The sequence below is a fragment of the Apis laboriosa genome, unplaced genomic scaffold, assembly GCF_014066325.1.
Source record: "Apis laboriosa isolate Shangri-la unplaced genomic scaffold, ASM1406632v1 scaffold23_cov150, whole genome shotgun sequence".
Classification (NCBI taxonomy): Eukaryota; Metazoa; Arthropoda; class Insecta; order Hymenoptera; family Apidae; genus Apis; species Apis laboriosa.
Window position 1 is genome coordinate 1,724,637 of NW_025222452.1, and position 23,874 is coordinate 1,748,510.

At 38.0% G+C, this 23,874-nt stretch overlaps 2 protein-coding genes across 3 annotated transcripts in view; one reads left to right on the top strand and one right to left on the bottom strand.

Moving 5' to 3' along the window:
• Positions 1 to 23,874, top strand: part of LOC122713183 (zwei Ig domain protein zig-8-like) — a 281,302-nt gene that overhangs the window by 22,706 nt on the left and 234,722 nt on the right. The gene's annotated exons all lie outside the window — the stretch shown is intronic.
• LOC122713185 (neural cell adhesion molecule 2-like) overlaps positions 1 to 23,874 on the bottom strand; it is a 60,593-nt gene that overhangs the window by 11,724 nt on the left and 24,995 nt on the right. For both annotated transcript variants that reach the window (XM_043933397.1, XM_043933396.1), the window contains exons 3-4: positions 11,507 to 11,617; positions 4,826 to 4,968 (exon numbers count right to left, since the gene is read on the bottom strand). In XM_043933397.1, coding sequence (XP_043789332.1) covers positions 4,826 to 4,968; positions 11,507 to 11,570 — 207 coding nt within the window. In that variant the 5' untranslated portion in view covers positions 11,571 to 11,617. The remainder of the gene's footprint in view (positions 1 to 4,825; positions 4,969 to 11,506; positions 11,618 to 23,874) is intronic.

The following is a 23,874-nucleotide window of genomic DNA, read 5'->3' on the forward strand; positions in this document are numbered from 1 at the left end:
TCGAACGAGCAATCTTTCGTTTAAATTCTTGCATTCATAAAAATTCCAAAAAAAGAAAAAAAAGTATATTTCAAAGAATATATAATTTCGTTTCACAGAAACCGATATCGTCCAAAATAATTTTTGAATTTGCCGCCATTTTTATTGTTCGCTCACATCGAACGAGCAATCTTTCGTTTAAATTCTTATATTCTTAAAAATTCCAAAAAAAAAAAAAATTGTATTTCAAAGAATGTGCATTTCGTTTCAGAGAAACTGATATCGTCCAAAATAATTTTTGAATTTGCCGCCATTTTTATTATTCGCTCACGTCGAACGAGCAATCTTTCGTTTAAATTCTTGTATTCTTAAAAATTCGAGAAAAAGAAAAAAGTGTATTCTGAAGAATGCGTATTTTTCGTTTCATATATGGACATATCCTTTCACGATATCATCCAAAATAATTTTTGAATTTGCCATTTTTATCGTTCGCTCACGTGGAAAAGAAAAGTGTATTCCAAAGAATGTAGAAAATTTTTCCTATACGTTCGAAAATATCGAAACGAAACTCGATACGATACGAGAAAATTTTTGGACGAATTTTGATTCCCTTGAAAAATCAACTTACCCTATTTCTCGATCGTGTCAACTTGTCTTCTTGATCGTAATCATTGTGCATAGTCCGGGAACCGCGCTATTGCACAGCACGTTCGATCGAATTTTTTGGTTCCTCTGTCGTATCCTCTCGATACTCGCAATCCGAGACATTTCTCGGCGGTTCGAATTGAAATTCTAGTCGAGCGCGAATCGATCTTTGCCCAATACTAGGTGTTCTTTGTAGGCGACCGTGTCTCCCCCCCTTCTCTCCCTTTCCCCTCTCTGCATTTCCAAGTTACTACAACTTAGGCACTTGCCACTCGACTTGGAACATTTTGGAACAAACGTTCCGATATTTCTCCACCAGAAATAACATCATATTCCTCTTTGACCGATCTCTTCGAAATTTATGTAACGTATCCTTCAATCATTTTTCCGTTTCAATGTAAATACGTGAAACGATCGTTTACTCGTTAACCATTAATTGGTCCTTGCTTCGTTTGTAAAAGAGAGTCATCAGTCGCTATTACTCTCAAATTGGAGAGATCGTTCGATAGAGGCGCGATTAAAACGACATCGATGCGTTTTTGTACGAATAGCAGGTTAATCGTACACGCCATTTCCATACTTCCATTGTTTTCTAAACGTTCAATTACTTACAACACTTTATTATATCGTGCGTTTTATTTGTTTTTAAAGTGACTATTTTTATAATTTTGGTCTTTGCAATCAGTCTCAGTTGTTAATTACAATAATAATTTCCTCAAGTATGTTATTTCAACGTGAGAAAAAGATTTCAAGAAGTCAAAGAAACTCGAGAGAAACGAGTGCATGGTTGAAGACTTTCATAAATAATCGTAAATGCGTATACAGGTACAGAATGAAGTCTTTTCGTTCCATCAGAGACGTTGTTCTCTTATTATTAATCCTTATTCACCAGGACATATTGTTTTTCATACCTTTTCCTTTAGCTTTTCATTTAATTAACCGGTCGACAATGATACACACGCATACGTCTTGAGCAAAAGGAAGAAGAAGAGTATTTTCTGTCACGCGTAAGTGGGCAAATTTACAATTTTTCTTAGGTAATTTCTCAGCCTAGCAATGGCACGGTACTTCTCACCTTGTCGTGAACGTGTTATTCCCGCTTAGTCAGCCACTTTGTCAATCTTGTGTCCAATTCCCCCCTTCCTCTTATCTATCCGCTTGTCCATCCATTATCTATCTTCATGGATCATCCTCTGTGATCGTTAAATCGTTCTTACGTGCAAGCTTCTACTGTCTACCCCGGAGAATCGGAAAAAAAGCGGGGGTAGAGTTGGCAGAGGCGAGTATCGATCTCATTCTCTCTCCTGGTTCGGTATTCCGGATAATTTATCGTTGCTGAGTTTTACGGGGCCCCCCTTCTGCTCTGTTGCCAGTGGTAGGACAACGGAGAATCAATCCTGTCCCGTCCTTTTTAAATAGCAATGGCCCATCACTGTCCTGAACCCTCTCTTAGTCGTGACATTGACTTTAAAAAAAGAAAAAGGAAAAGGAAAAGATCAAGGAAATTGGATATTTCGCGCAATTTCTCTTGCAAATTAAATTTTACATCGGCGATCGATGAGGATTTTCTGTTTTTCTTTTTTTTTTTTTTTAAATTATTGGACGGATAATTTTTCGACTCAATTTTTCGATTCAATGATAAATTATTATCACAAGCAAATTTCGTTAATTCTGTGGATTGGATTGATATATATATCGAAATAACCGGATTGAAAAATCTATTTCGAGCTTTTTGGCTTTTTAACTTTTTTTTTTCGGTGTAATAATAAAATGAATAATATAAACGGGTTTTTTCATCGTAAAAAATATATATGAGCGGAACGATTTATTTTTATCTCTCCGTTGATGCGAAATAACTGTTTTTGAAAAATTTATTATTTTAAAAATCCCCTACCCCCCCGCCCCTCTTGCCTCTTTCATAGTGAAACTCGTGTAATGATAAAATAACGGAAATATTTTTATTACATATTGATTTAGTGAACATCGGCAAAGTTTGATTTAACGCAATAAAAAAAAAAAAAATCGAACGAGATAATACAAATAACAATATCCTGGAATCATCAAATATCGTATATAAGTTATATCAATTCGCTTATATACATATCACGAAATAAATAGAAATCGGTATTCGTTGATAAAAAAAATTTATCCTCATCGCGTAACAATTTTTTTTTTCCTTTTTTCCAAACCAATTACCTTATCCCCTCTCGTATCGTAATATTTACCAATACGATTTACGATTAAATCGTTCGTTTCCAGAGGGGAAATTCGAAAATCGACGCGAGGAGAGGGAGTCGTATTTATCCTGTTTCAGCAACACTCATCGCGTACAAATTATAAAAAAAAAAAAAAAAAAAAATAGAAAAAAAAACGCCAAGAGATCTATATAGAAAAGCGACAACTTCCCTTTTCGATACCTTCTTCCGTTAGAGAAGCGGGAGGAAAATTGCACACGACGACCCCTTAAAGTTGATGAAGCGTTGTATCCCTCAGAACCTTGGAAGAAAATTGCTTCGTAACGGGCCGATTCCACGTGCGTCTATGCCGTGAATAATGCGGCATGAATCTTAATCACGCTCTCATTGTAGGTGAACTCGCGTAAAATACAAATTTCCCTCGCCCTCCTTTATGCACTATCGCGTATATACGCGTGTGTATATGTGCGTGGATCGAACAAGGAGCCGGTGACGGAGGAGAAATGCTCGGTTCTTGGCGCACTCGACACTTTGCAACATTAAAATGGAGAAATTAGAAGGGAGGGAGGAGGGAGGGAGTTGCGTTTTCCTTGGACGCGTGTCCTCACTTTCATCAAGGCCGCCCTCTCTTCTTGCCGTTGCTCGTTGCGCGACGAACTCGCGCGTCAAACGGGACCAGCTTTTGTCCCTCTTTCTCTCTCTCTCTCTCTCTCTCTCTCTCTCTCTCGAGAACGAAATACCGTTTCCCAGTTTCCGGCCTTTTGCGAGAGTGACCTCAGCCCTGAGGCTTGCACACGGTGTACCTCGATCATTTATTAACGAGCGCGTATACCTCGAGAGAAAGACGGATGGGGGAAGGAGGACGCGTGTATCGAGTTTACGGATGGTGAAACGTACCGTGTCGACACCGTGCGACGCTTGAATATAAAATAGCGTGTTCGACGTAGCCACGCGCACGCGCATTGCTCCCGATAAATAATTGATGCTTGATACTCGACGCCACGGTTCACGCGCCACAGTCTACCATTAGGATGGCGAACGAGAGAGGATACGTTCGACGAGAGATTCCTCCACGGGAAAATTACTTAGATAGTCTTGGGAGAGCCTTCTCACAGGGGAAGAGACGTTACGTGATGAGCCAAGTATCCACGAATGGGATAAATGGTTTCTTTCCTTTTGCTTCTTATTAGGGAATAAAAATTGTTGAAATGATTTGGTCGAAAGTAACAGCGAGAAAGAATATATTTAACGAAGGAAATAGGAATAAACTGTATAGATGTGGGTCGTGTCGATATCTTCTATCGTGCCGAGCTCTCTATGTCGCATCGGTTCAAAGACAAGGAAACAGAATCGAAAGACGGCGATCGCGTCCAATCACACGCTCAATTCACGTATAAACGTACAAGATATGAGTCGCACTTTTATATATATAAACTCAACTTTTATTCTTTTACAAAGAAATTGTACTTCTCACGGCGAATATCACCGTTCACGATCAATCAATTTATATGTACAGATGTCGATGGCCTTAGGAGGATCGATTTTAGAAAACAAATGAAAATTGTAAAACGCTTTGATTGTAGAGTCGAGTGGTTAGAGAAAGGTGCACAAGGGACAATAAAGGTTGATTCGTCAGTAGCTTCGCAATCCCCGCATTGTACGCGAGTGTGGAAGTCTCGACAAGCGAAAGAAGGAGTCTATTATATTTTGGGAAACGTGTACGACGTTCGCTCGAAAGCACAATAATGGATCGTGGCGTGGAAATCTGCCTTGCTTGGGTGTTTATCGATGCGCCCGATTCCAACAATGAAACGCCACGCTTGTGGTACGATACGCACACTTCCTTGGTGTTCATCGGCCCATACGTAATACCCGTATACAATCCCAGAAGCTTTTGCATACACGAACGAGGAGAGGAGTGGGGAGTCCACTCGTACACGCGAGCCCCACCTCCCTTGTATACATTCAGAACGTATACATTCGCTTGTATACATATGTGTACTCACTATTCCGGGGCCGGAGAATCTACAAGGCAGCATAGCGTTGCCGCCGGACTGCGCCAGGACATCCTTGACAGATGCAGCTACCGAAGAAAGGACGTTATTTTTATTCTCCTCGTTGGCCGGCTTCTCGCTGCGAACAGCACCATCTGGAAACATCGGAGAATACTGCTTTGAGAAATACGCGCCTCGGTTGGTTCGGTAAGTCTCGCTTCGTGTCGGAGATACGCGCGTGGGAAATTAACGTAACGACATCGTCGTCGTACTTGTGTCAATTCGTGTTCGTGCCACGTGCAATAACGCCGAGTAATAACGAGGGGAAAAGTTTCTCGAAAAAATTGTCTCGAGCGTTTCTTCCTTTCGTACTAATAATAAATCGTTGCTTTGGTGTTCGCGTTTCTGTTTCGCGAAATATCAAAGGAAGTGGAGAAAAGAAAATAGAAATGTTCCACGCGTTAAACGTTTCAGAGTTTGCTGCTCGTTGTCGTTAGGAATAAGCGAAACAGTGGCGAGGAGCGAGAAGTTGAGGTTAAGATTCAAAATTTACGCTCTCGGCAAATCTGAGAACAATCTTTTTTTCCCTTCGTTGACCGACGGCGGTTAACGAACATTCTTCTAACAGAAATGAATTTCGAAGGAACGATATTTCGTAAGTAACGGCATATTGGGAAAGTTTTGCGCAAGTTCGAAAACTTTCCACCACGGATATATTTGTCTTTTCCTTCTGCTCGAAACTCGAGTCGTTAAGCTTTTATCTTCCTGCCTTGTGTTGTTGTTGTTGTTTTTTTTTCTATACATTTTTATACCGTTCCATCCGAAACACGACGCCCTCTCGATTCTCGCTGCCACGTTTTTTTCTCCCCTCCACCATCGGTTTAAGAACAACGACGTCGTTCCAGTGTATAGCCGCAAGAGTTTACTCGGTCGCACGAGTTCCCCCAAATGCTATTTTCCGGTGGACCGAAAGTCCTAGCTATCGAATAACGTACGTGTAACGACTTGGAGCCAAGCCGAAAAAACTCAAGGAGATTGCATTACTACGGAAAAATATCGTGCGGCGTTCGCGGAAATCATTACGAGAGTCATTGTACCGGATGCTGATTGAACGAGCCAGAAAGTTGTGCCAACCTAGAGGTCAGTTGCAATCTCTTCGTTTATCGTTCAATTATTTCGTATATACTCCCGTCTTGTGACGGGAATATACGCGTCATAGAGTTTTTATGGTTGATGCGTATAGTGCCGCAGGCGGATTTTAAATTTTGCTCGATAAAGAAGAAGTTTTGGAATGTTTTTACCAACGCATCATTATTCAGATTCGCTTGTTACGCGAAATATTATTCTTGCTCTTCCCTCGAGTAACTATCGGATCGTATGAAATTGCAGTTTTTTCTTGCTCGGAAGAAAAACGATATATTTTCGAAACCATAATCTTTATTCGATCAAAATACCAGCCATTAGCTTTAATGACCTTTTCCCAACGAGATTCTCAACCGATATATTCCATTTTTATAAAACATTATGGTTTTAATACTTAAAACAAATGGTTTTAATAATTTAATAAAGAAATTCTTTAAATGTTTACAGTTTCTCGAGTGTCGAGTATTTTATTTTTTTAAAACCAATATAAAAGTGAAACAAGTGATAATCGATTGGAAGAAATATCTGGTGAGTAAGATGGATCTATGCAGAAGAATAAATCCACGTCTATCGCGGATTATTTCTTGCCAATAGAATGCTAACTTTGCCATAACTTTTTTTCAGTCGTAACGATGGTTTCCATTTGTTTAGGATTTTCATTAGCATCCAATCATTGTCCAGATGGCGTACAACATTCTATACTATCCGTTTCTCATTACAGGTTATAATTCTGTTCTAAAAATGGACTTGTACCATTTCGAGCTTTACGCGATGAGCATCATTTCCATCACTTTACCCATTGCGCTCAAATATCTGAAAACTATCATTGGATGCTTCGTGAATTAGCTTCCATTTTGGCTTTCGATTTATCTTTGTTTAATATGGATTTCGATGCTTCCAGATTGAATTTTCGAGACCACCATCGAATAATTCTCTCATCGATAGGATCTTCTTCGAAAGCTAACCTCATATTTTGATATGTTTCAGCTGCACTGTGGCCCAGTTTAAACTCATAAAGGAAATAACATTCTAAATTCGGTAATACCATAGTTAACCTAATGCAAAAAAGAATTTATTACACAAACGTAAAAGAACAATAATATATATATATATATATGGTAAACAAAATATAGGTTAAGCAGAGTTTACAAGTTTTATTCCAAGATTGCCAACTTCATGTGGTACAACTTAAATACTTTGGTTGCGTTTTATGCTGTAATAATTTTGAAGGAAAGGAGTAGAAAGTTTGAAACGAGATGGTAACTAGGAGGAAAACTGAAGGAAAATTTTGTTTCACGAATTATTTCTCGTCAAAAGAATCCACCATCGATCCTTCGAACGTGCTTGCAACATCTCCCCTCGTACTACGAATGGACACCACCAAGGACGAATTTTCGAAAAGTATGGCTGGAGAATTTCGTTCGTCGATATATATATATATTTGGAAACTTGGTCTCGGCTCGAGTTTTGGAACTCGTATCGACCTATATACACCGCGATATCAAAAGTTGTCGTACCTTTCCCGGTCAAACGTAATTCGAGACGTTGACTCGAGGGGGTAGCGCAACTGGGTCGATGGTAATTACCGAAGTTATTCACTCAGGACGGAAACGATGCTTGCGGCCAGAAAATTTAAGATTCGCTCTACGTACGCCGAGGATGAGGGGATATTCCCTTCTCCTTTTTCTTCTTCTTCTTCTTCTCTTCCGTCTGGTCATCCGCCTACCATTCCATCCTGGTCGGCGAGCTTCTCAAATTGCATTACCTATTAGAGCGAATGCCTTGAACTTGTGCCTGTTGGTGTCTGCTAATTTGCAAAGAGAAAGAGAGAGAGAGTGTAACCTCGGCTTATCTGCTGCTGCAACGTTCGCAAAAGGTCCACTACTCCTCTTACTATCCTCCCTGCCTCTTGATTAAAGCGACGATTTTTTGACTCCAAGAAGATGGAATTACGGCGTACCCTCTCTTTACAACGCGAAGCGAGAGAAGGAAGGAAGGAAGGAAGGAAGGAAGGAATCTGGAACGACGGAAGTTTCGTGTCTTGAGTGTCTTCCAACCGAGTCGCGTTTGAATAGGGGAAGAAGAATGGAATAATGGATTAGTGAAATTTGATTGTGTCGTTCGATGGAACGATCAATATGGAAATGAATGATATCTTAATAGATCGAAATTCGAGTTTATTTTAGGAAGAGAGTTAGATAGAGGAAAAGAGAGAGAGAGAGAGAGAGAACTATTATTATCCGACACAAGTACACATACACAGTGTATCTAGAATTAAGGGAACTATCCTTTAAATTATTCCGTACATGCCGCGACATGGTTATTCGGGGAAGGTAATTTCTTTACGTCACACACAACGAGCATAGCGGAGCTCGTTTTATATCTTTTGCGAGTAAACGGATAGACGACAAACAAAAGAGGATTCTGCTTCTGTTTTAGAGCTATATGTCTTTTTTTTTTTTATCGTATCGCTGTAATCCGATCGAACTATTTTTTCTTTAAATTTTACCATTCCTTTCGTTTCAATTCGTCGAGTATCGATTGTATTTTCACGGATACGTGAATATATGAAATGAAAAGAATCAAGCTTATTCTAAAATATTTCTAATCACGATATTCGGACGATTGATAAATTGATGCACAAGAGGAGAGAAGAAATTAGTTTAAGCGAGAATATCCTTAAAGATATCGTTCTTTGGGATTGTTTTGGACAAGGCGATGCGTAATTTATTTCGTATAAACGTTTCGAGAAAGATATTTGTCTGATTATTCCTTTTATGTGCGAATCAAAATCTCTTTGAGCAGATGGATTTTCGTTTAATCGTTACCCATCGTACAGAGCTTAAAGGGTTTCGATCATGAAGATTTAGGGGAAGTTTTCGTGCGAAAGTCGAACCGTGCGTTCGAATCGATCGATTAAATGTGAAAACAAATGTAATACAATTGCGCGTAAACTTACATCCGTTTTCCTCGAATTATGATACATTGTTGAACGTTTGTTGCTGCGATCTCTTTTTTTTTTAACTTGCTTCGAATATCGGTTCGATTTCGTTTCATTCGACGATTTATCGATCCCGATATCTTTATCACGATTCAACGATTGATTTTACGATTGAATTGAGGAAGGAAAGCGATGTGATACAACAATTTGAATTAGGGGATAAATTTTAAATTGAAAAATTGGAAGAGAATTTTAGGAATATAACGAAAATCGAGTCATTGTTGTACGATGGAGAGGAGAGATCTTCGACCTCGACACTAGAAAGTAGCCAATAACGATGCAAACAAGTTTTCCTCTGGACCTAAGGAGCTAAGGAAATAAAAAATTACTTCTTTTCGATAAGGGATAGGAGCAGTTTACCTTTTATGGCGTCAATTTTTCCCCAGAAATTTCGTATACCCTTTTTTTTTTTTTTTTTTTTTTTTAACGATCCAAATACATCTTCTACCATTCGCGTAAACGTCTCTTTTGCCGAAGCAAATTTTATCATCAAAGGATCGTATAAATTTTTCCTTTACGATTTCTTTTTTTTTTTTTTCTTCTTTTTTCTTCTTCTTTTTGCCTCGATCGTACACTCGAATCGGTCCGCGCAAAGAAACGAGGAGGAAAAAAATTATCCTTTCATTTCGGCATATTTCATCTTATCAAAGGAAATTCTTGGTCGTCGAAGAGCAAAGAATCGGTCACTTCGTCATAGGGAACATTTCTCAAGGAAGGAATGATATTCGTTCTTCTTTGCTAACCCACTTATCTCTCTCTCTCTCTCTCTCTCTCTCGTAAGAAAATTTTTCTTTAATAGAAGCGACTGTGATTCTTTGTTTTTGCCTCGCCAAGTGGATGAGAAGATTGACAAAGAGGGAGGGAAGGGGGAGGGGCAATGCGAATAAGAGATATTCAATTTAATCTTCGGATGTAAAAATTTGCTCACGATCAACGCATCCTTCTATTCGAACTGTCCTCAACAAACTTTCTTCATACTTTTCCTTTAATTTTCCCTACGATTTATTTACCCACACGCTTTCTAAAAGTGAATTTCATATATCTAACCCTATGTCACTATCAACGACCGAGACGCGCCTCGAACGAGATCGATCTTTGTCGGATATCTCTCGAGGAATATCGTAGTCTTTTTTAGAATAAAAGCTTCTCTCCGTGATTAGAATTACAAAGAAGAAGAATTGTTATTAAGATTTATCTCCACGTTAAAGAAAAAAATTCGCACGAGACGGTTCGATTTTTCTTTTCACCCTCCATCGTTTCACGGATTTTTCGATCCGAATCGAAAGCGGGGAGGAGGGGGAAAAAAATTGGCTCGTTCGCGTGCAAAAGAAACGAACGGGTCGTGGATTTTCGCGTGTTTTCGAGGGCTTTGTTACTTTATTATTCGTTGACGGCTAGTCGAGGCCCTTTCTCTCCCTCCCCCTCCCTTTCACTTTTATGTTTTACGGCCAAGCCGTTCCGCGAGCACCGCAAAAACCACTTTCCCACCTCGGTTAACGCCGTCGTGCTCGAGAGAAATCATTTTGCGAGATTTATCTACGTCGTTACGATAAAACGAGCCCCCCCCCGCCCCCCTCTCCCCCCTACCTCTTCGACTTGGAAGTAACTCGTCCCGGCTACACAAGCGATAGACATGTTTTATCTTCGTTAAAGTGGATATCCTGTCCAGCGTGTTTCATCGTCGACGTTCAGTTAGGAAAATCATCGAGATATAACCGAAATATAAGAAGCGATAATAGTCACGATTTTCATGTGTAATTATACTCCACTTACTTTTCGAATGATCGTTCGGATCGTTCTCTGTGCTTTTAACTAAAAGTGTGTGTTTTTTTCTTTATGGATGGATGAGTGGAGGATAGGAATAAAATGTTGAAAAATTCAACGGATCCATTGAAACGAAGAAGAAGACGCACGTACACACGTTCAAATACTACTCATTTTTGCTTCTTTTCAATGCGCGGAGAATTCAATGTACGGAGAGAGAGAGAGATGGAGAGAGAGAGAGAGAGAGAGAGAGAGAGAGAGAGAGAGAGAGAAGAGACGTTTAAAAAATTCAAAGTTTCGCGAGGCGAAAGAGATAGACGCGTGTATATGACGAGAAAAAAACACGTGGAAGAAAAAAAAAGATGAGAAATAGCGTTGGAGGAACAAGGATGGAGAGACGGGGAATCTGTGGAGAGCTAGGCTATCGGTCTACTCTATCTAGGGACCCTAGGTTCATCGTGAATACGAATGAGTTGCAGGTCGATCGGGCACTAATTGAGAAAGTTGGCCGCCGCTAGTGTGTTTCCGTGGGATGAAGGTAGCCGACCACCAACCTTTGGTGGTTAAGTTTCTTCCCCTTCTCCTTCTCCTTCTTCTTCTTCTTCTTCTTTTTCTTCGTGATCGAGTTCTCTTAGATGGTTTACGTTGGAAGATTTGGAAAAAAATTTTCTTTTTCCTCTCACGAATTATCGCGATTGTGTCGTGAAGAGATGATAAGAGATGATAAAACGGAGGATAAAATGGAGTTTCACATTGGAATTTATTATGTGAACGAATTGACTTACCGATCGGATGTAGAAAGTAGCGCGACGATGCCAGCAGCACAAGGAACAATTGAACCGCGTCCATGGTGATCCCGGTTCATACGTGTATCGTGCATTTATCCACGAGCTCGCCTGTAATAGAAAAATGTAAATAATTTTATGAAAAATGTAGCGATATTTTCGAGTAATCTTGTTGTCGAACTTGTTCGTTGTGTTACCGCCTATAATAAAAAAAAAAAAAGAAAAAAAGAAATGTGCATGATGTATGTTGCAGATACGTGTAACGACGTCTGTATGAACGTTTTCAATTATTCAATCGGAATGAAAACGTTGAATGGATGAATATAAATTGTAATTACATTTCTTACGTTTCGATAAATGGATATTAATTTTTTTCAAAAATTATTAATAATTTGGTAAGAAGAGAAGATTATATCGCAAAAAAAAAAAGATCTATGATAGAAATAAATTAATAAACCTGTGTAAACAGAGACAATGGAACAGACTGTTGGAGATTAGAAGGTCTTTAGAAACGAATGGACGACTATTGTGTCCCTCTGACGGCGAGGACCAAGAATACATTTGCCATTAAAGCCGCCATTTTGATAAACCTAAATAAAATTCCAATCTAGTAAAATCGAAGAGATAATTATTTTATAATTACGATATAAAATAATTTCAATTAATCAAACTTGTTAAATTGTGTTCTTCAAAATTTTTCCAATATAAATCCAGAAGGATTAATCAATAAATCAAGAAAGAATCAACGGACGCTAGCTTGCACGAATATAAAAGTATGATATATGGAACGCGGATGTTTCCCGCCTGTTATTCTAATTATGTCCATCTGTATGTACGTATTATTCCGCACGTATATCGCAAAGTCTTATCACGAGAGGGAGAGCATGTGTACATCGTTAATACCGATCGATGACCGCGACTCGCGTACATCTACTCGGTACATGCATTTATCCTAGTTGGAGCCTATAGAGAGGCAGAAGCTCGTTGGTTTGGAAAATGTGTGTCCAGGATTTCACGGCGATGTATCGAGTATCTCGAATAATCCAGGTGGAGGGCCAGAGGAGAATACTCCTCGTGTACAGATTTGACCAAGCCTAGACACGAACCATCACCATCGGCTAAACACCGACTGGTCGACCGATCACTCCCCCTCCTCCCTCTCTCCATTGTTAATCGTATACCGATAAGACTTTGTTTTCCTGTCTCCTGTCGGTTTTTTCGATTCGCGGCTCGTGTAAAGTCGAAATATTTCATTTGAGAGAAAGTAAAATATTAATGCTAAAAGGTATAACAGAGATTAGAGAATTATAACGCGTTGGTGCAATTTTTATCAAAAATGTTTGAGGTGTAAATAGTTAAACGTGCGGTGAGATTACTTTCTGTGAAAATGAGTTATTATAGTCGTGATACCTTAAAATTTTGTTTCTTAAGCGAGTTAAAGTGAGTTAAGGGTAGATTAAAATAGGGTTCGAAGCGGGTTAAAAAAACAAATAAGTCAATGGGGAGTAAATTAAAATTCATTAACGTAAAATACACTTGGCTAAATCTTATTATTTTCAAATTGCCAAACTTTCTTATTTCCTATTTCTCTCTCTCTCTCTCTCTCTTAAAAACTTTCACTTTGTTATTACACACATCATCCTCTCAATTTTCATCTCGCGGATAAAACTACTGTACTGCACGAAGAGAAAACGCATCAGCGTCCGATTCTCTCTAATTCACTACGGCAAAAGTAGCAATTAAGCGACTCGAAATATAATTGCGAGTTAACGAATTCGTAATCGCGTTCCAACACGAATCAATAACGAAAACAAACGGGGAAATAAAATTGTAAATTGGTCTGCGCGTTTCATACGAGATACATCTGATTAATTCACGGATGGGATCCCCCCCCTCCCCTCCCCTTATATGAATATTTATGCACACCGGATACATTAACGGGACGCGATGTTGTTTTCGCGTATTCCCCTCCCCCTCCCTCCCCACCTTCTCGTAATTAAAATGTTTCACACACACGGGGGAGGGGGAGGAGGCAGAACGGCTGTCGAAACGAGCACCGGATTATATATACCATCCGGGAATGGATGGTTTCCCGACGATTAAGAGTTCATTATCGGGCCATTTCGATCGCCTCTCGATCCCCCTTTCCCCATCTCGTCGCGTTTTAAAAACGAAAAGTTTTAAGTTTTCTCTCTTCCCCTCCTCCTCTAGTTCTTCGAATTAGAGGTGGATTAGAGTTTTCGAGGGAAAACCGGCGTGGCCGGCCAGTCGGTTTAAAACGAGTTGCCTCGTAATTTCGCCACTTAATTAGACGCCGCTTTAACTTGGATACGGCCAACGTTGGATACGGTTGCACGCGGCACACGGTCGCGATGAAAGCAACCGGTTGGTGGTGTTTGCGGGTATATAAATAGAGGTGGCGAGAGGGGAGGAGGAGGAGGAGGAGGAGGAGGAGGAGGAGGAGGAGGTTGTTGGATCTCTGGTTTATCTCGGCGCTTAGCATTTAAATAAGCTTCCACCTAAGTTGGGAATAAGTTTCGTATACGCGAAACGGGTGTGTATATCAATGTCCGATTTTAAACGATAGGAACGCCAGTTTCTAGAATATGGAATTTCTAATTCAAATTGTGGCGAATTCTCGTGTCGAATCCGAGTCGTGGATAACCGTGATTTTCCATTTCAAGTTATTTGGGGGGTGTATTCGGTACGCTTATCTTCGTTGCAGCGGGGGGCCAAAAATGAAAAGTATCATTCTAAATTCGAATGAAACGTTTATTTCGGTTATCGGAAGGTTCGACCCGATGTTGAATTTATCCTGGATTCATCCTTATCTCGAGCTCTACGAGGGATTTACGAGGACTTTTTCGTGTCCTTTTTCGCGCGAAAGGGAAGGAAGTCCTTTGTTACGAATGTTTGCCCGACCCCGTGGAAAAATGTAGTGCGACCCTTTCCAAATTTATTATCGATTTGTTATCGAGGAAGGAAAATATCGTTGTTTAAATACGGTATAAATTTTATAACGATATAATATCGAACAATTTATCATAAATTGGACTTGTGACTCGAACGTGGCAGAGAGGAATGTTAATTATTCGAAGAGAATTATATAGTGTTTAGTAGAGAATATGAAAAAAGATAGATTATGTATCGCTTTCTATCTCGGTCGTATGTATTTAAATTTTATCGAACGCCGCCCCTTCGATTTGAAAATTGAAGGGGAACGTGGTTTGAGGCGAGCGTGGTTTCTTTGAACGGTGGAGCCCAATTCGGGGGGTGGAGTTTTATGGCGAGCTTGAGAGAAGCAAGGGAGGCGAGAGAGAAATTAGTGTCAACGTAGAAAGTGGAATCTCGAGAGGAGGAAATATTAAATGTGGACACTTTCATCTCGGATCACGTAGTTTTCTTTCTTGAATTTGTGGTTTTTTTCATTGGAAAGAGAGAGCTTGTAGTAGGGGATCGATGAAACGTGCCGTCGCCTCCTCGAGAAGAACTTCTCCAATGCAAAGAAAGAAGGAGGCAAAAGGAAGGAAACCGAAGCGATTGTAGGTTGAAATTAGCATTCTTCGTCACGCGATTGTCGAGCTATTTAATTGATTCATCGTGGGTACTCTTCATTTCCACGCCTAACATTTTTCCATTATGTTTCATTGGAGAAATTAACCCTTTCGAATTCCCCTCGTTTGAATAATTATCGTATCCATAAACGGCATCTTGCCGTTGATTGCCGTTTCAATTGTCCGCGTTCACGCGACTCTATTTATATACGAATTTTTCCAATGCAAGGAAAGAATGAGGCGAAACGAAGAAAGTTGGAGTGATGGCAGGTTGAAATTAATATTTTAATTGACTCATTGTGATTACTCTTCACGCGTATTTCCACTCTTAATAATTTTTATGTTTCATGGGAGAAAATTAATCGTATCGACAATTAGATTCTCTCCTTTGATCATTTGAGAAATTAAATGCCTGAATAATTATTGTGTCTATAAATAGCATCTTTTCGATGATTGGTATTTCAATTATCCATCTCCGCGACTTCATATAGTTTATACGAAATATTTTTCCAATGCAAGGAAAGAATGAGACGAAACGAAGAAAGTTGAAGTGATTGAAATTAGTATTTAATTAACTCATTGTGATTACTCTTCACGCGTATTTCCACTCTTAATAATTTTTATATTTATGGGAGGAAATTAATCGTATCGACAATTCGATTCCCTCCTTTGATCATCATTCGAGAAATTAATAATTCCCTTCGTTTGAATAATTATTGTATTTATAAATAGCATTTTTGATGATTAGATTTAATTGTCCGTCCACGCAAATGGTTATAGTTTATACGAATTTTTCTAATGCAAAAAAAAAAAAAAAAAAAGAATGAGGTAAAAAGAAGAAAACTGGTTGTAGATTGAAATTAGTATTTTTAATTGATTTATTTTGGTTATTCTTCTTCATTAATAAAATTAATCATTATCGACAAATAGATTCTCTCCTTTGATTATTTGACATCATTTGACTAATATTTTTACATAATTTTTATATTTCATCGAAGAAAATTAATCGTGTCGATTCCCTCGTTTGATCATCATTCGAGAAATTAACCCTCGTCTGAATAATTATCGTATCCATCTTGGCGATAATTGGCGTTTTAATCCACACGAGAGACGTATAATTTATACGAATTTTAATGCAAAAAAAAAAAAAAATGAAATATTAAAAATAGTATCGAAAATTAATTCTCTCATTTGATCATTATTCGAAAAATTAACCCTCGTCTAAATAATTATCGTATCTTATTATCATCGTATCGCATTTTAATTGTTTCTCCATATAATTTATACGAATTTTAATGTAAAAAAAAAAACTGAAGTATTAAAAACGGTTGAAGAACATTTTTAATTGACTCAATGCGGTTATTTAAGTATAGTTTTATATAATTTTATAATTTTATATTTATATAATTTTATATTTAAGTATAGTTCCCCGCCTAATATTTTAACATATCTTTTATGTTCCATCGAAGAAGATTAATCGAAAATTAATTCGACTCCCTCGTTTGATCATTATTCCAGAAATTAACCCTCGTCTGAATAATTATCATAAATATATAAACGGCATCTTGCCGATGACTGGCATTTTAATTGTTTCTCCATATAATTTATACGAATTTTACTGTAAAAAAAAACTGAAGTATTAAAAATAGTTGAAGAATATTTTTAATTATATAAAATATTTTTAATTGACTTGCGGTTATTTAAATATAGTTTTATATAATTTTATAATTTTATATTTAAGTATAATTCCCCGTCTAATATTTTAACATATTTTTTATGTTCCATCGAAGAAGATTAATCGAAAATTAATTCGACTCCCTCGTTTGATCATTATTCGAGAAATTAACCCTCGTCTGAATAATTATCGTATCCATAAACGGCATCTTGCCGATGATTTTAATTGTTTCTCCATATAATTTATACGAATTTTACTGTAAAAAAAAAACTGAAGTATTAAAAATAGTTGAAGAATATTTTTAATTGACTCAGTGCGGTTATTTAAGTATAGTTTTATATAATTTTATAATTTTATATTTATATAATTTTATATTTAAGTATAGTTCCTAATATTTTAACATATTTTTTATGTTCCATCGAAGAAGATTAATCGAAAATTAATTCGACTCCCTCGTTTGATCATTATTCCAGAAATTAACCCTCGTCTGAATAATTATCGTATCCATAAACGGCATCTTGCCGATGATTGGCGTTTTAATTGTCTCTTCACGCGATAAGCTTAACCGCCTCGTAACCACGGAGGAGATATTCCACACGACACGATTTATATATACGTATATACACATACATATATATATATATCTCACCACGGATATTCCGCGACACAGTTATATATATCGTTGGTGCGACGCCACGGACGAGATATCTCGCGAGTTTGTTTATTAGGCGAGTGTTCGGTGTGTTCGGTCCCTCCACACATTGCAACACCCTGTTACCCTCTCGTCCTAATAAACGTTCGTGGCGTTACGATATCGCGTCGCGCTGTATCTCTGTTCGTGTTTGCCAACCGGTTAACAGAATGTAACTAGGAATAATTGGTGGGATAAGCGGAGGGGTGTAGGTAGCTATAGTAGCCGCGGCTTTTAAACGTCGAATGGATACGCGATACGATGAATTCATCCGCCCTTGCGATACTTAAACCGTTGCGAGTTTTTTCTCGCGGAAAAAAAAATTAGTGGAATCGTGATTTATCGACGTACGAATTATCGATACCCGGTCATCAGTATCGACACATTAATATATATTCTCGCCCTGATTGTTACAAGGTTGGGTCCTATATAATATCGTACTAGCAGTAGTCGATATAGTTTCGTTCCATTCTCGTTGTCACTGTTCGTAACGTATGGCGGGATTTTTCTTCTTCTTTCTTTCCTTCCTTTCCTTTCCCTCCGTGAAATGTATCGTGGGAAAACTGGTATCGTATTACGAATCACATTTGGACGTTTATTATTTGCTCGAAGATCGAAAGGGTTTTTTTTCTCCTTCCCTTCTTCGAATTCGACATCCAATCCTAATGGATTTCTATAATACATGAATGGCTCGAAACAAAAAGTGTCGTCAGAGTGTTCGTTTCGAGAAGTGGAAATTTTTTTCATCCTCTTTTATCCGTCTTAAGGTTAAGAAACGTGTTCAGAAAGCTTTCTGCAGATACTTGATCCTCTCCTTCAACAACGTTCTCCCTATTTAACCGTCCCATTAAAATTGTCAAAATTAATTTTCGAATTAGAAGGAAGTGGAAGGCGTTAACGCGCGAAAACGAAGAAGGTGAAGAGGAGGAGGGGGGCGAAAAGGGAAAATTGGCTTTCCTTAGACGGGACTCCTCAAAGAGGGAGGGGAGGAAGAAGCCCTTTGCTCTCTGAAAACGGAGAAACCGCGCACAGGGATATCTGAATTATGTATACAACGAGGGGAGGAGGGGAGTAAGCCGGCCGTCTTAACGGTGTAACGAGCTGTCGATGTCAAGGCAACGAACCTTACGCTAACCCTTGCCACGTGGAATTTATCGGCACGTCATAACGAAAAGGAGGATGCTTGTTACACCCCTCCACGATTCACGATTCAGACCTCTTCATTTAGTTGGCGAGACGACGGGGGCCTTGGTGTGTCAACGAGTTGTTACCCTCGAAGGGTTCTGATACGATTTCGCGTCGAGTAAACCGAGCTCTTCTCGTGAATTTTATGCATGTAAGCGCAATAAGTATCGATCGAAGGTTCGATTTTTCATCCCAAATTTAAGCGTTTTGAGTTTTTTTAAATTTTGGAAATTTAAAAAATGGAATGGCGGTTAGATCGTCGTGCCAATTTCGGTTACTTTTTTATTCCAAAATAAAATTGTTGGTAAAGTTAAAGTCTTTGGAAAACAAAAGTTTTGGTAAAGTTAAAGTCTTTGGAAAACGACAAAAGTTTGGAAAATTTTGCTAAAATTTCGAATAAATCGTGGGAATAGGCTTCGTTCGTTTGTTCATCGGTGGATACAATTAATTATTTTCTAGGAATTTTGAGCTCGTTTCCATTAACGACTCTGCACCGTTGTCGTTACGAGCTAGATTCCAAAACCTCGATTGCAAATCTTTCTATCGAAGCATATCCAAAGTTTTAGAGATGATCGTGTTACGACGTTGAACAGGATCATTAGCGAGAGGGTGAATTTTCAGAATCATAATAAGATAATGAACGTCGAAGTGATTTCTAATTCCAGGCATACATAATTTCAAGACATACCACCGATTTATCCATCCGATCCTCGATAATTCCAATTAAAAATTTCAGAGCTAATAATTTTTAATTTCCTCTCCCCTTTTCGCCTCTTTATACGTAATTTCATCCCCCTTCGAGCTTCCATTTCTCGAAACTTTTCCTCGCGTGCAAGTATATCCCCCTTCCGATCCTTGACCCAAATATCGGATGTACGATGTAAAAGCCGTAGCCGTGATCACGGTGTATCGTCGGTCAAGTAGCCATCTTTCGAGCTAACGATTCGACCGAGATGATACAATTGATACTTCATCGATCCCTGTAATTGCCCCATTATCTTCCTCAATCTCGTTGGTTTCGATATATTCACGCTGTATAAAACTGGAATTTCTTATGAATCCTCATGAATCAATGAAAAGTAGGTAATAATATATTAGAATTAATATTTAAGAGAAACAGATTGTTCTTTTGAATCCATTACCAGATTTCCATCGATTTAATTCACTCTCTTATGTCTTGTACACATTTAGCTGCGATATATACGCAACGGTGATCGCGATTGAGAAAGACGATACGGAGAAGCATCGCAATTAGAATCGTTCGCCTTGGATACTTTTGCGGGTATTCGGCTTGTTTTCGAAGCCTTGGAACTTTTCCATCTTATCGTATCGTATCGTATCGTATCGTATCGTATCGAGAAAACTTTGGTCGGCCAAGTTTTATCGCTTCTTTCCGTCCTTTCGTTCCCCTCCATTTGCGCAGAGAGAGAGAGAGAGAGAGAGAGAGAGAGAGAAAGGGGGTATTGGAAACGGGAAACATAGCGGGACAGGAACAACCGGTTGAGAACAAAGATGAAAAGTTTGGCGGGGACGAGAGGAAGAGGGAGGTGGCCGAAGCGAGATAGCCCATAATAATAAAAAATTATCGATTTTCCCAGAGATTTTCTACACCGTTTTATTAATTATTTCCACGTTTTATTAATTATATTAAGAATTTTTTCGCAGTTAAATGTAAATCCATCAGAAAGGAAGGGAAAAAAAGATCTTTAAACTTGATTAATTAATAAAATTTCGTATCCAAAGGCACGAATATCGGAAAAAGGGTCGAGATTAATAAGAATATACCGATGGGATGAAAAATTGACATTGTAAAAAAGAATATTCCATATTTCGTGGAAAAAACTAGCAAAATTGGAAAGAAAATTGTGAATCAACAGAGAAAGGATATATCTATATATATATATATATAACAAAGAAGGATGATCACGCGCGAAAGGAAGAAGATTTTTCGAAAGTCTGCGTCGACGAACTCGTTATGTACCGAACACCTCCTCACGCGTTTATTTCTCTCCGGGACGAGACGCATTTATTCTCACTCCCCCTTCTTTTCGCCTCTTTGCATTCTCGTGTAAGATCGCGTCCTCGAGGCACCAATCTGTCCTCGGGGGTGGAGCCGTTTCGATCTCGATGCCTCGCTCTCCATTCTTCGCCACACGCTTTTTCCTCGCGAACGCCTCGTACGCCCCCCCTATCAAAGGGGGTCGAACGTGGCGAGGAGGAAGAGTGCGCCACCTGCGAATGGACGGGCGGAATGAGAGAAAGAAGGGAAGAAGAGGCGTGCGGTTCTCGATCGTGAACCGTGTTCTCCTTCGTCCCTCGATCGAACGGTGGAAACTCCTCGTCGAGATCCTCGAGAGAGCCGATGAATCATGGCGGAGATAGTTGGAGGGAGAGAAACTCTCCCTCACCCTCGTTAATAAAATTCTTCCGATACACGCGAGAATTACTTTTCTTCCCCGAGTTTTTCGATCTTGATCCATTCGGATCGATTCGGCGCTCGAACGAAAGGGTCCGGCTGGTTATTGCGAACTTTGACGAAGATTCTTGGTTATTTTTCTTCGCCTCGATAATTCCAGTTTCGTTGGATCGTAAAATTTCTTTTCTTTTTTTGAGCGAGATCAAGAGAGGAATTTAGAATTTGTAAAAAATTGTTGGTGAACAATGTGATATATACAAATACAACGAAGAATCGAGAAGAAACTGGGATAAGAAAGGGGGTTGTTTCTGGCATATTACGTCATGCAATTATCGTAAAATGTAATTAGAAATCTCTTTGTTCAACATCGCGACTAGTTCATCGTGACTAATTGTTTTGAATTTGAAATTGCATAAAATGGCAACGATCTCTTTTACGCGAAGAATGCACAATTGGCCAAACTACGACAAGTATAATCTCGTTTCTAGCTTCATTACAATATATATATATATATTTCTTCCTCGGATCGTGACACGTGCTTATCCATTATTTAATTAACTTCGATTAAATTTAATCAAAATTAGCTTCCTTTCTGTCGTGAAAAATAAATATTTCCCGACTATATTCTAATTTTTTTTTCACACATTCTCCTCTAATCTTTGTTCGAATTTAACCAAAATTGATTTTCTTTCTGTTGGAAAAATAAATATCCCAATATTATTATATATCCTACTATATATCCTAATATTACTATATATCCTAATATCCTAATTTTTTTTCACTCTATTCTCTATTTACTATTCTCCTCTAATCCTCGTTTGATCAAATTTAACCAAAATTGACTTTCTTTCTATTGGAAAAATAAATATTCCAACTATATCCTAATTTTTTTTTCACTATATTCTCTATTCACTATTCTCCTCTAATCTTCGTTTAGTCAAATTTAACCAAAATTGACTTCCTTTCTATTCGAAAAATAAATATTCCAACTATATCCTAATTTTTTTTTCACACATTCTCCTCTAATCCTCGTTTAGTCAAATTTAACCAAAATTGACTTTCTTTCTATTGAAAAAATAAATATTCCAACTATATCCTAATTTTTTTTCACTCTATTCTCTATTCACTATTCTCCTCTAATCCTCCTTTAATCAAAATTAACCAAAATTGACTTTTTTTCTATTGGAAAAATAAATATTCCAACTATACCCTAATTTTTTTTTCACACATTCTCCTCTAATCTTTGTTCGAATTTAATCAAAATTGATTTTCCTTCTGTTGAAAAAATAAATATTCCAACTATACCCTAATTTTTTTTTCCACACATTCACTAGAATAACGGGGAAATTGGAATTGGAATAATTCCGAATATTTGCGAAGAGTATACAGAAGCATGGTCGCAGGGGGTGGAAGAGGACAGAGGGATGATAGGTTTGACGGGATTTAGTGCTTGTAATGGCAAACTCGACGTCTGGTGTTGCGGTCGGCTTCGACCGGCGTATTAGAGAAAGGCCGGCGGGATTACGTAGATGGGGTAAACACGGTCCCGTTTCTAAACTGTGTGACGTTTTCAAAGTTACGTCGCACGATGCATCCTCTCTCTACCTAAATGCATTAAAACCTCTCGTTCGTGCGCTTACGTAGCTGAGAGGGATGGGCCGCACTTCGAATTAATCGTCCCACCAAAAACGATCGAAAAGGAGGAAAATTCTTCGCAAAAGTTACTTCACGCATGTGTATATATATATAAAATATAATATAATAAAATATTATATTTTAATATATTTTAATATATAAATAAAATATAATAAAATATATGTAAATATAATAGTAAATATATATAAAATTCGATTGAACTGAAAATTTGAGGAACGACGTCCCTCGAAGTATTAAAGCGTCGTTCGAATATTGCTTTTCATATTCTTAAGACGCGAGAAAACGTACGCATTATTGAAAATTTAAAATTTTTTGTGTAGCAACTTGATTTCGCGCGTATGTCTTGAGCGTGTCAAGTAAGTGATTATACATTTTTTAATAGAGAAAATCTGTTTATTACGAGATTTATTACGAAATCTGGCATGAATCACTCGCCGCTCAAGTCGCCGCATAAAACGCCACGCAAACTCTTATCGCGTGGAACGAAGTATGAAAAATCGTTGACAAATCGTGTTGCATTTGTGAATTTCTAACATGAAGTAGTTACTTAACTTTAAGCTTAATTTACAAAGGAAACTTATCGATAATCTATAACGATTTAAATTAAAGTAAATGTTTCGAGATATTATAAAATTGAAACTTAAACGTTAATAAATTAATAATGTAATTTATAGGACATTTCTCAACTATTGAAATAGTTCGTTATCAGATATCGATCAATTCTCTATCTATATGTATTTTGTTCAATCTGTAAACATCTTTAAAAATTTTAATATATAAAAGTTTTAATAATGTAATGATTATTGTACATTGCATTGAAACAATTATTTTTTATAAATTTGAAAATGAACTTTAATCCACTTTTAATACAATAGTTCGAACCATTGGCGATTGAGAGTTCGCAAAGAGTTATAAATATCCGAAAGTAATCGAGAATGGAGCGGATGAAATTTCTCAAATTTTTACACACCCGAGTATGCAAATTACGAAGAAAACTTTCCAATTCGTTTATTTCTAGAGCCGAGAGCAATTTAATTTTGGCCGGAAACGCGGTTCTCTATGTACTTCCGTAACCTTCCTGGATCGATAAATTTTTACAGAGTCTCTCTGTAAGACACACAACGGGCCACTTTTTGTCCTGATCAGGCCATGTACGATAATTTTTCGACGATGTATCGTCGTACAAAACAA